The 13,406-nt window shown below is 43.3% G+C and overlaps 1 protein-coding gene across 3 annotated transcripts in view; it reads left to right on the top strand.

Moving 5' to 3' along the window:
- ibtk (inhibitor of Bruton agammaglobulinemia tyrosine kinase) overlaps nt 1–11,594 on the top strand; it is a 36,674-nt gene extending 25,080 nt beyond the window's left edge. For 2 of the 3 annotated variants that reach the window (XM_071205812.1, XM_071205810.1), the window contains exons 26-29: nt 305–475; nt 4,986–5,183; nt 9,380–9,512; nt 10,566–11,594. In XM_071205812.1, coding sequence (XP_071061913.1) covers nt 305–475; nt 4,986–5,183; nt 9,380–9,512; nt 10,566–10,691 — 628 coding nt within the window. In that variant the 3' untranslated portion in view covers nt 10,692–11,594. The remainder of the gene's footprint in view (nt 1–304; nt 476–4,985; nt 5,184–9,379; nt 9,513–10,565) is intronic. The other variant, XM_071205811.1, reaches the window with a different exon arrangement.
- Nucleotides 11,595–13,406: the final 1,812 nt, after the last annotated feature.

The following is a 13,406-nucleotide window of genomic DNA, read 5'->3' as shown; positions in this document are numbered from 1 at the left end:
AGAATATGTCCACAAAGATACGCAAAACATCCACAAAAAGATTCAAAACGACCAACTACTGTCTCCGTTTAGTTTGTATACACTGTATAAAGACTAAACGGAGACACAAAAAAGAGAAATGAGGAGACGGAACGTAAGCTGCTAAGGGACAACAATATTCTCTTTGAATTTGTAGCTCTTGTTGTTAAGTCGGAGGATTGGGCGCCATTTGTCTTCTCATCCGTCATTGCGGACCACCACAAGAGTAAACATTATTTCATGACTGTTATTCACTTCAGCTGACACATATTTTCCCTTCCAACAGCAGTGTCAGCTCCAGCCTTAAGCACTCTCCTGTTCCTGCTAAACTGTCCCAGAAGCAGAGGAAGATGTTAGCCATGGCCAACAAGGAGGCCAGTGTGGAGGCCAGTGTGGAGCCCACCACATCCCAACCCACCCCCACAGTCACCCCCTCCAAGAGCAGTGTGAAGGCCTGGTGAGTGAGCCTAAACATGAACGCCACTTCCTGGTTACTGTTGATTAGTTTGTAAACCTGTACTGGTGTGATTTATCACCTAAATGCAGTTATCCCAAGGGTTTTAGATTCTTTCAAAGCATGTTCTTTGTTCTTAGTAATCACCATGTGAGAACGAACAGTAAGACATTAAACATTACATTGCATTTAGCTGACGCTTTTATCCAAAGCGACTTACAATAAGTACATTCGACCAGGAAGACACAACCTTGAAGAAAACAGAATCATATAAGAACATCAGGTTTCATAGAGCCAAGTATTTCAAGTGCTACTCAACTGGCTTTAGATAAGCCAGTCCTTTATTAGTATATAAGTGCTCTGTTAGCAATTCTATCGCTCGAGGTGGAGTCGAAAGAGATGAGTTTTCAGTCTGCGCCGGAAGGTGTGTAAGCTTTCTGCTGTCCTGATGTCAATGGGGAGCTCATTCCACCATTTTGGAGCCAGGATAGCAAACCCACGTGTTTTTGCTGATGGGAACTTGGGTCCCCCTCGCAGCGAGGGTGCAGCGAGTCGTTTGGCTGATGCAGAGCGTAGTGCACGCGCTGGGGTGTACAGTTTAACCATGTCCTGGATGTAGGAAGGGCCAGATCCATTTGCAGCATGGTACGCAAGTACCATTGTCTTGAAGTGAATTCTAGCAGTTACCGGAAGCCAATGAAGGGAGCGGAGGAGCGGGAAAATTTAGGAAGGTTGAAGACCAGACGAGCCGCTGCATTCTGGATGAGCTGCAGAGGTCGGATGGCACATGCAGGTAGACCAGCCAGGAGGGAGTTGCAGTAGTCTAGGCGTGAGGTGACGAGAGCCTGGACCAGAACCTGCGTTGCTTTCTGGGTCAGCTGGGGACGTATCTTCCTGATGTTGTAAAGCGTGTATCTGCAGCAACGGGTTGTAGCAGCGATGTTTGCAGTGAAGGACAGGTTGTTATCTAGGGTCACACCCAGATTCCTTGCAGTCTGAGTCGGGGAAACAACAGAGGTGCCGATGTTGATGGTCAGGTCAAGAGTGGGACAATCTTTTCCCGGAAGGAAAAGCAGTTCAGTTTTGTCAAGGTTGAGGTGATGAGCGGACATCCACTGAGAGATGTCAGCTAGACAAGCAGAGATGCGTGCGACGACCTGGGTCTCTGAGCGGGGAAAGGATAGAATTAATTGGGTGTCGTCAGCGTAGCAGTGGTATGAAAAACCATGCGGGCTAATGACAGATCCGAGCGAGTTTGTGTACAGGGAGAAGAGGAGGGGACCAAGAACAGAGCCCTGAGGGACCCCTGTAGTTAATTGACAAGGGTCGGACTCGGACCCTCTCCAAGTTACCCTGTAGGTGCGGTCTTTGAGGTATGAGGTGAGGAGGGAAAGTGCAGAGCCTGAAACTCCAAGTTCTTGGAGAGTGCGAAGGAGGATCTGATGATTCACCGTGTCGAATGCAGCAGACAGGTCCAACAGGATGATGACAGAGGAGAGGGATGCTGCTTTGGCAGTGTGCAGTTCCTCAGTGACAGCAATGAGAGCAGTTTCTGTGGAGTGACCTGCCTTGAAACCAGACTGGTGCGGATCCAGAAGGTTGTTCTGATGGAGATAACAGGAGAGTTGTTTAAAGACAGCGTGTTCAAGTGTTTTAGGAACGGGAGGAGAGAGACAGGTCTGTAGTTTATAACATCAGACGGGTTGAGAGTGGGTTTCTTCAGGAGAGGGTTTACTCTTGCCTCCTTGAGACTGTTTGGAAAGTGACCAGAAGTTAGAGAAGTGTTGATGAAATGGGTGAGAAACGGTAGAATATCAGGAGCGATAGTCTGAAGGAGGTTTGAAGGGATAGAGGACAGGTGGTAGGGCGGGCAGAGGTAATGAGGGTAAGAACCTCACTGGCGAGAGAGGGGAAAAGGAGGTTAGTGTGCGGGTGGAAGGAGGGTCTGGTGACCCAGTGGTGAGTAAAGGTGAGTCAGAAAAAGAAGAGCGAATATCATCAACCTTTTTTTCAAAGTGGTTAAAGTCGCTTGACAGAAGGGAGGAGGGGGAAGGGGCTTTGGAGGTGTCCAGGAGGGTGGAGAAGATGGAAAATAGTTTTTTGGGATTGGAATAGGAAGATTGGATCTTATTTTGACAGAAAGTGCTTTTTGCCTGAGAGATCGAAGCAGAGAAAGAGGAGAGGAGAGCCTGATAGGTTAGGAGGTCGTCGCGGTGTTTGGATTTCCACCATTTCCGCTCTGCTGCCCGAAGGACGGTTCTATTAGCACGCAGTGCGTCATTTAGCCAGGGAGCAGGAGGGGACTGACGAGCCTGCCGAGATGTGAGAGGACAGAGAGAGTCCAGAGAGGATGAGAGAGTAGAGGAGAGTTTCCGCAGCAGAGTTTGGAGGCAGGAGTTGGAACGAGTCAGAGGAAGGGAGGGCTGAGAGCACCGAGGAGGCAAAGGTAGGGGAGAGGGAACGGAGGTTACGGCGGACAGGTGCAGGATGAGAAGAGATTAGTTTGTTATGTTTGGAAAGGGGTAGAGAGAATGAAATGAAGAAATGATCGGAGGTGTGGAGCGGGTTTACAGAGAGGTTAGAAGTAGTGCAGTTCCTTGAGAATATGAGATCAAGGACATTGCCAGCTTTATGAGTTGGTGGGGATGGAGACAGTGAGAAAGCAAAGGCGGTTAACAGAGATGTTAGTTCGTCTATCTTCCCCGTCTGGAGGTTAAAGTCTCCGAGAAGTACAGCGGGAGGGCCGATTTCAGGGATGTGTGAGAGGAGATTATCCAATTCCTCCAAGAAGTCTCCCAAGGCGCCTGGTGGACGGTAGAGAACAACAATGGTTAATTGTATAGGATGGGTTACTGTGACGGCATGGAATTCAAAGGTGGAAGGAGTGAAGTTAGGTAGCTTGAAGAGGGAAAAGCTCCATGTGGGAGAGAGCAGGAGATCAGTGCCACCTCCTCTGCCAGTGGGTCTGGGTGTATGGGAGAAGGAATATGCTGTGGAGATAGCTGCTGGGGTGGATGTGTTGGAGTAATCCAGGTCTCAGTGAGAGCAAGGAAATCCAGGGTCTGCAGGGAGGCGTAGCCAGAGATGAAGTCAGCCTTAGGAACAGCTGACTGGCAGTTCCACAGGCCGCCTGAAACTAGATGTTGGATCTCAGTGGAGCATGTGGGATAGACGAGAGCAGGCCGGTTATAGCGATTAGGAGATACACAGGGCCAGTGATAATTGCGAGAAGACACATGAACAGGAATGGAGAAAATACACATGATTATAGCATGAGGGGCTAGAAAACTAAAGAAAATAAAAATAAGACACCAGCAATACTTAGCTCAATCAGAGTAGGATTTGCCTCGTCTTTGCCACCCTCGTGACTCCCGCAGGACTCCAATGTCTTTGTCGGTCTTTGACTCCCGCAGGACTCCTTTGTCGGTCTTCGTTTGTCTGACGCTCAAAGAAAGAGCTACCTAAATGGACACCTGAGTTCTCACAGCTGTGGTGCCACGCCCCTCTAATTAGTTAACTCTCTACAGCTGATGGGCGACAGCTGAGAGGCCCTGCCTATTTAAATGCAGCCTTGATTGCCTACTGAGAGCAGTGTAACAGGTTCACGTGATCAGATCTGAGATTTAAATTCTCTCAAAAGCGCCGTTTTAGCTACAATAACTACAGAACAATTATACAGAGTAGAATAACTGAAACAGAGAAGTCTAATTAAACAAGATTAGTACTTACAGTGGTTGCTGCGTCAATAGGTATTGTGGTCAAAATGCACACTGAACATAACTCAATTACTTACAAATAGGAAGAAGAAGAAGTATGAGCATGAGCTAAAATGTACATTTGTTGTGTTTTTAAGCAATTTGAGCCTTGATGTCACATCAACATTATTTGACATCACACAAACAGCAAACTGTTTTTAGATTGTTTACTCAGAGCAAACACTGCAACCAGGATGTCATCTGATCTGCAAAACCAGTAAGGGTTGGATTTCCTCAGGATTCCTAAGTCCATTTATAATGTTGTTGTCCGATACCGTCAATGTTGGTGTAAAAAGCTGCACTCTATAGAGTTATAAAACATCAAACCCCTCTTAAAAAGTCAGTCCTGGCTACAAAATATAACTTTCTGATGACGGATAATCCTCCCTACCCACATACCTGCTTATTACAGCTGATTTCTATTCCATATTTCATTCCTCTATTTAATTCCATTGCAATGTAAATACTGTTATATTTTACTATATATTTTTTAATATTTTTCTAGTTCTCTTCCTGTGTTTTTAATTCTTGTTTTTATGCACCACGATACCAAGTCAAAATCCTCGTACGTGTAAACCTACCTCGTAATAAACCTGTTTCTGATTCTGATATTGATTCTGATTAGGAATTCAAAACGGAGATCTTGACAATGTATCATGTTTTAAGAACATTTTTAATGATTTGTAGAAGTACAGCGTTTGGCAGATTCGAGCCTCAACAATCCTGAATTCATGCGTTTCATTTATTTCCATCTGCAGGGCAACAGCAGCCCAGTCTCCCCCCTCCTCGTGCTCATTTCGAGCGTTGCTGGAGGAAGAGCAGAACCGCTTGGTGGGTCAAACGGGAGCCAAGGGAGGCCAAGGGGCCCCCATCTCCCCCGTCACCGCTGCTCCGCCTGCCACCAGGAGAGTCACGTTCAAATGTGCCGACAGCAGCGAGCCGGAGCGCCCCACGCGGTGAGCATCCATACATTAACACTAGAGAGTAAACACACAGGAGAGAAATGTGTTTCTGTTATGTTCGGCAGTGTCCACTTGATGGCACTGTTGAAGTGTCTGCAGAAAAGTGATATTAGTTTGTTTCTTTTTTTCAATGGAAAAGCCCTGAAACTCAAGACACAGGATACCCTAGTACTTTAATACTTACAAACCTTTTAATAAAACCTAATCTAAGCCTTAATAAAACAAAACAAAAGTGATATTCAAACGATATCCATTCAGATTCTTTTCTCATACGTATAATTTTTTATTTAAGTTTTTTATATCAATATGAACCAATTTAAAACATATGAAGAAATCAATTAAATAATCATAATATTTCAAATAAAAATATATTAATAATAATTGTTATTATTTGATGTATTGTATTTATATATGTGACCCGCTCTATCGAAATCAGTTGGAAGTCGCAACGGCTCATTTCAAAATAAACGTGGTTTTGTGTAAAAAAAAAGGTTTTCGGGGTTCGGGTGTTTTGTTTGATTTTAGATAAACAAAGTCTTGGCTTTCAGAATATGAAACTTGTTTCAGCAAATTCAGATGATAAATACAACTTTGAAGCTTGTAACGGCATAATTACAAGTGGAGAACGGAGTAACTTGACGTCACAGCAAGCGTAACAACAGTGGTGTTTCTCGTGAGGGTTTTCCCCGGGAAACAAACACAATACACACAAACGCAAAAATACACAAACAACACACACACGCGTATATATATATACACACACACACACACACACACACACACACACTCGCGAGCTTCCCCCAGACCAGTAATCCAAACGAAAATATCTTCCCTCCGTAGTATTTTGATAATTTGCTGATAATCAATCCGATCGATGGATTCCAGAGAAGAGAAAACTTTAAAGGCCTTTTTCTCAAAATGATGACTCTGTGACAGTCATTATATAATGTGACATATTTTGCTTAATATTTAGAGTACAACAACAATCCTGATATCATTAGAAAGCTATGAATCTCCTCTTTCCAGCAGTGTATACAACTCAAAATGTGTCTTCGGGTCAATGCGACTGATTTCAATGGAGCAGGTCACATATATATTATTGTTTTTTACAGTAAAATAAACATTTCAAAAATCTCCGCTCTAGCTGTTTATATCGTGCCATAGGGTTGCGGACGATCGAGATGACACAAAAACCCGAGCTTTGACTGAAGGAAATGAAAAGAGGAAGTGACGATGAGTGTTTTTCTCAGACTTAATGCCCGGGGGGGTGGGGGGGGCAGGATGTGAGTGTGAATGGAGAACTTGTTGAAGGATCGTGCTGACTGACAGGATGCCCTCTAGCTGGACCGACTGAGAGGGCGGCGTGATGCTCTGGTCTGAGCGAGGCACACAAACACAGACTTTCCATAAAGTGTGCTATGTATCATATTGAGTGATACGGAATGTTTGGCCACATTCATGACAAAGTATGAATGCAGTCGGTTTCAAAGCAACGCAAGATGGATATGGAGTAAGAAATCATATAAAGCGCACACCATTCAGAGATACTGTCTTCTGTGACGTGTCACAGGGAAAAATAAGCCCGGTTGTGTACTCTCAAGAATATAGATAAGACAATAAATAATCAGGGTTCTTACGGTCATTAAAAACCTGGAAAAGTCATGGAAATTGAAAATGCTAATTCCAGGCCCTGGAAAAGTTTTTGAAAACAATATTTTCCCCAAAAAATACTTCCCAAAGTTTTGGAAAAGTCATGGAAAGTTAACTAAAGTTGCATCAAATATAATTTATATTTTAGCTTATCGCCAAAATAGTAATACTATAATGATAATACATACTTTATCGTGTAGTAATGAAACGTAAAATGGCATTTAACTGTCGAGGTGTTTTGCTGGTGAGAGATTTTAGTTGCTTTAGCGTGTAGAAGCTAGTAAGCCTATTTGATTTGTTTTAGATAGGCACAACATGTTTCATATGCAGACCTTATTTTCCTGTTCCATGTTAAAATAAACCATTTCAGTGGTACCGCTGAGAAGAGTCATGGAAACTTAGGCCATTGAAAATCATTGGTGAAAAACTGTATGAACTCTGAATAATATATTCTGCGAACGCAAACTTATTGGGAGATTCAAATTGCCTTTCAGCTTTGAAGGAAATGGCGACAACATTTAAGGTATAGGATTATAAAAACATGAGCGATTATACCATCTCCAACACAAACCTGTGGTTATAAAACAAAACAAAAGCGTTAAACACAACTTAAGGCAGCAGACATTTTTTGATTTGTTCCACATGTGTGGCAGTGCTCCGATTTTTGTTCTATGCAAACAAGCAAATGTTTTGCAGAGGATCTGAGAGGCTGCTTCATATTGCAGGTCAGAAATAAATGACAGGGCTAAGATGTTTAGTGTAGAGCTGCAACGCAAAGTCGGCTATTCTATGGAAAGACAATAATCATCAAAAATGTAGATATTGGATTACTGTCCCCTCTTTTATGGGCCGCTGTATGGGCTGTATAGCTCAGTTGGTAGAGCTATACAGCCCAGGGGCTGACGACCTGGATTCTAACCGGCCTGACCATTTACCGCCTGTTGTCCCCTCCTGGTCGCCCAAATAAACCTATTTAAAAAAGGAGTATCTTTTGTCTGACAAAATTAGAAAAAACATAAACCTTGGATGTAGAGAAACTGGCATGTACATTGTATCGACCTATTTAATCATCTACAAAATGATCAAGTAACTAATAGACATGCAGCCCTATCTGTGGTATAAGGGATATAGGGACTGCGGATGGAAATGAGCTCAAAGCTAAATCTGGCACTGTGACGCTTGACACATTTGAATGTTTTAAGTGTTCATTATTACTGTGCATTGTCCCTGCTAAATAAACGATTAAATACAAAATAAATAAATAACACAAATATCCATCCATCCATCCATCTTCTCCCGCTTATCCGTGGTCGGGTCGCGGGGGTAGCAGTTCCAGCAGAGAGCCCCAAACTTTCTTTTCCCTGGCGACATCAACCAGCTCTGACTGGGGGATCCCAAGGCGCTCCCAGGCCAGCGAAGAGATATAATCCCTCCACCTGGTCCTAGGTCTACCCCTTGGTCTCTTCCCAGCTGGACGTGCCTGGAACACCTCCCTAGGGAGGTGCCCAGGTGGCATCCTAACTAGGTGCCCGAACCACCTCAACTGGCTTCTTTCGACGCGAAGGAGGAGCGGCTCAACTCCGAGTCCCTCCCTGATGACCAAAATTCTCACCTTATCTCTAAGGGAGACACCAGCCACCCGGCGGAGGAAACCCATCTCGGCCGCTTGTATCCGCGATCTCGTTCTTTCGGTCATGACCCATCCTTCATGACCATAGGTGAGGGTAGGAACGAAAATGGCCCGGTAGACAGAGAGCTTTGCCTTCTGGCTCAGCTCCCTTTTCGTCACAACGGTGCGGTAAAGCGACTGCAGTACCGCTCCCGCTGCTCCGATTCTCCGGCCCATCTCACGCTCCATTGTTCCCTCACTCGAGAACAAGACCCCGAGATACTTGAACTCCTTCACTTGGGGTAAGGACTCATTCCCTACTTGGAGTGGACAGTCCATCGGTTTCCTGCTCATATATATATATGTTATAAATCACATCATTATTATTGCTATTATTATTATTTTTTTAATATTGTTTTGTCAAAAATATAATATGGTTTATTATAACACAAATATAATAAACCATATTATATTTTTGACAAAACAATATTAAAAATAATAATAGCAATAATAATGATGTGATTTATAACATATATATATATATAATACAAAAATAATACATTTGTTTTTTTACCAGAACCAGTCTAGACTGATGCTGCACTGTAATCCACTGTATCAAATGCAACACAAGGTATAATAGAAGAAGAAGAATAAAGGGCTCATGCAAAAGTCATTTTAGACTTGGCCTCAGTTCTGTGATTCGTACGGAGCCGACTGTATGTGACAGATGTTTTTTTACTTCAGTCCCGTTCCACAGTCCTACCGGCGCTCAGTGAGAGCCAGGTGGACAGCTGGCCTTTCACACACTGGAGCTTGTCAACAGTGGTCAACTCCACCCGTGTCCGTGCTCTAAACACTCCTGTTGCTTTCACTATCGCAGCACCAGGCGCTGATACCATTCCTCTCTCTTTCTCTGTGTCTCTCCCTTCAGACCTTGGGTGCTCGGAGCAGTGGGCAGCCCCCCCCTCTCCTCCCTGGTGACCTTTGCCACCATCGTGGAGGAGGAGAAGGAGCAGGAAGCCGCGCTGATCCGCAGCCGGGAGAAGCCGCTGGCGCTCATCCAGGTAACTAGGTCTTGTCGTTGTGCATTAGTGCTCACACCCACACACACACACACACCGGCAGTACACACTCTTTCACGACTGAAGGTGAAGCTTGTGTGTGCAGCAGAGATGGGGACTCGAGACGCACGTACATAGCACAGAAGGTGAGGTGGGACTCGACGTGAGATCTAGGACTTGTGAACAATATTAAGGTGCATTTACAGCTGACGCATCATTCCCTCCCTCATTATGTAACCATTATGCTATCAGACGCTGATCACAAATTCAAGTAAAAGATTAATACTTACGTACGGTGCATTTTGATTTCTCTTCCACTGATGAGGCTCGCCAATTTCACAAACACGAAGAAAAACGCAGTGTTTTATTTTCCTTTTTTTTTAAAAGCACATTGTCCCAGGTCGGATTCGAACCCTGGTCAACCGCTTGGGGACCAGGCAACAGTTCATGGGCCGACAGCTCTACGAACTGAGCTACACAGATGGCCCCACGCAGAATGTTTGAACAATTACCTTATTTTGGGCTCTCTAATATTTTATATGATATTGAAGAAAAATACTATTCTAAAAGGAAAGGACTATTGTTTTCTTAATTTCTTTTTGTGTTATGTGATGGCAAAGACGTTAGGTTGGACTTCAGTCGTGAATAAGATTTGAATTATAACTTGGACTCTAGGCATCCAAGAGGAAAACATTGTGGTGGTGTTTCAGGGTGGTATGACCAAAGCATGCGTTTCCTTTCTGACCATATCTGGCAGTCTATCTAATGAACTCCACCTTGTGAACAGTGCTGGTTAGAAATGAGGTGCCTCCAGTTTTACTGTATTTTTCGACAACCCTCCCTGCTTTTATTTATCTGCCAGCCTTCTGTCAGCGCCTCCAAAAATTCATTTTCCCCCCCTATGGCTTTCTGGTTGCCATTATCTAAAACCCCCATTATTATTACTAAGCTCCCAGTGTCAGCCTTTTCTCTTTAAGCCTCAAATGAAGTGTGGTTTTGTTCCCTTTCAAAATCTCGGAAACTACCCTCTTTTCTTGTCTCTTTCTGTAATTTTAGATTGAAGAGCGGGCAATCCAAGACCTTCTGTTCCATTATAAAGCCAGTGACAACCCCGATGAGCTGATAGTGGTGGAGAGGTCTTCCAGAGGTCCCATGGCAATCCCGACCTGGAACAAACACTAATGTTTAACAGCACAGCCGCTACATACCGAGGAAGTGAGAACATCCCATGCAGTTTTCACCGAGTCCTCCTCAGATCCATCGCTCCGTGTTGTACCTAGGACTCCAGCCCAGTGTGGTGATGGGTGTGATGCAAATGTCTGCTTGTCTCCGCAGTTAGACAGTTTTTCTGCTCGACATTTATTTTGCATGAATGAGAGAGAATGTTCTTCATAACTGAATGTCGTCCCAAAGATGTCTTTGGACCTCATGCATGTTGTTTTTTCTTTCTTTTTTGAGGTTCTTTATCGGCAACCAATAATAAAATAAGTAAACGACTTCCCAAAATAAATATGTGAAGTTAAAGTTGCCAAAGAAAAGAAAATGGAGATGCTCAAGCCACGAAATGGGACCACGCTTGAGAGTGTTGAGTGTTTCATTAAAAGCTCTCAATGAGTTTGAGAGTGCCAATTATCAGCCATGGCAGAGCATCATTTGTACTAAAGAGGAGGTCAAGGGAGTTGTTTACCAAGGCAGTATGTTTAGTCTCTTTAAATAGTTCTTATTTCTTTGACTTCAGCTATATTGCAGTGACATGCTAATCTTGCTGGACCTGGTAAAATACATGATCTGATGCAGTTAGTAAATGGTGATCGTCTGAAACTGTCTTTCTAGCCTTTGAAGTTATCACTAGTTTGCTCTAGAGAAGGTGGTGTGCCTTTTTATCAAATAAAAGATAATAATACAGCAGCTAAAACACGTCATTGTTTTCCTGCTTCAATAATTCAGCAGTTTTTTTTTCTCCAGCTGGGTAGGTGCATCTGATCTGCACCATGTTATCTTGTCTTCAGATGCCATTTGTGTTTGTGAGACATACGGACGCAAAGAGAAAATGGCATGTAATAAAATAACTCAACTGTGCAATTATACCGTCTCCAGTCTCTATTTTAATTTATAAATTGCAGCGGACAGAATGATGGGCAAGATTACATTTTCTTGATTATTTTCTTTGCCTTTTCCTGTCTTCTAATATATCAGAAACTCGACCCTTAACTCATAAATATGGCTCTTACTGCATCTAATAAAGATTTAATGTGCCTGACACTTTGGCTGCCCTGCATGAGCAACCGAACATTATCAAGTCTCAGCCTGTGATTAACTGTGATGACCCTGATCTGAACAGCAAGTGTGGAGATTTAGACGTTTTATTGGCTGTAATTACAGGTAGAGCATCACATCGGAAGTCAGAGAGAGACGGCTCATGGGAGAAATAGTAATTACACATTAGGATCTATTACTCGGGGCAGAGATGACTCGTGTATCAAAACCTTGGAGGAAAAGACTGCCGCTTTACATCACTCCGAAATGAGCTGGGTTGATACAGTGAGATAACCATTTCTTAGCTTCTTTTCCATTTATTCTTTTAAAAAATAATTATTTCAAACATATATCTGTAGGGTATAATTATGTATTTTAGCTATTTAACCACTAATGTGTTAAACATAGACCTACCCAAATAACCATTTAGCCATTAGCTAACTGTTAGCTACAACAATTTAGCTATTAGCTATTTCACCCCTGTATCCACTTCTTAGAGCTACTTATTTCAACCATTCCTCAATTCCAGGGACTACAGACGAAAAATAGCCTCCTGGCTAACTCTGGCACATTTACAGAAATGTTAATTATTAATGTGCACTGTCCCTGTTAAATGGGGCAGCCCCATCTGCGAGGCAGCGGCTCCACTAGCACCCGCACCCAGCGCGTCACATTTTCCCCGTCAAAAGTGTGTGTGTGTGTGTGTGTGTGTGTGTGTGTGTGTGTGTGTGTGTGTGTGTGTGTGTGTGTGTGTGTGTGTGTGTGTGTGTGTGTGTGTGTGTGTGTGTGGGGTGTGTGTGGTGTGGTGTGTGTGTGTGTGTGTGTGTGTGTGTGTGTGTGTGTGTGTGTGAATTCGACCTACTCCACAATTCCTGGCAAAAATAAATACCCCTGGTGTGGTTTAAAAGTAAGCCTACCCCTGGTTAGTTTTATAACTAATCACTATTGCAAAGCATATCATTTTGCAGAGAACCCGTGTCAGATCATATATTGTAGCATAGTGTTTGGGCCGGTTCACTCTTCATGTGGAGAGCTGGAGGAGGATAGGCCCTAGCCAAGAGTCTTCCTGCCAGGCAGATGGGAAAGCCATAGGGCAGCACTCCAGACAGCGAGGATACCTTCAGGATTAATCTGTTTATAGAGGAAAGCTAGGTTAGACACTCCATGGAATACTTCCTACATTCCCAACCTGCTTTGCCTGGATAATGCCAGATCTAAGTGTCAACGTCATCAGTTTGTGTTGTGAATGACTCATAAGTAGTTTTCCAACTTCTTGTACGTTAGTTGACACTGGCATTTGCTTTGCAAGGGATTTTCTTTAAGGTAACTTTTTTTTTTTTTGGAAACAGCAAACACTGCACAATCACTGTTTTTATATCTTAATAGGAAGTAAGTATAAAGTCAAGATAAAAAAAGAGGAAGTTGACGAAAGTAACAACACACATCTTTCAGCAACATGAGTGTGACCTTCCCTGCCCTGTAGTAAAATGCGAAATAACCAATGACAGATCAGTAAATGCAATTTGTGTGTTAGTGTTTTCAAGGACACATAAATATATGAGAATTAGTCTTTCTCTCATGCTGTGCAGCCACACTTGATTTAAAACCACACAGGCTGTCGGTTAAACGTTTTGAAAATGA

Source organism: Pseudochaenichthys georgianus, chromosome 16 (assembly GCF_902827115.2).
Source record: "Pseudochaenichthys georgianus chromosome 16, fPseGeo1.2, whole genome shotgun sequence".
Taxonomy (NCBI): domain Eukaryota; kingdom Metazoa; phylum Chordata; class Actinopteri; order Perciformes; family Channichthyidae; genus Pseudochaenichthys; species Pseudochaenichthys georgianus.
The sequence above is the reverse complement of the archived record's forward strand: the minus strand, read 5'-3'. Positions and strand labels throughout refer to the sequence as shown.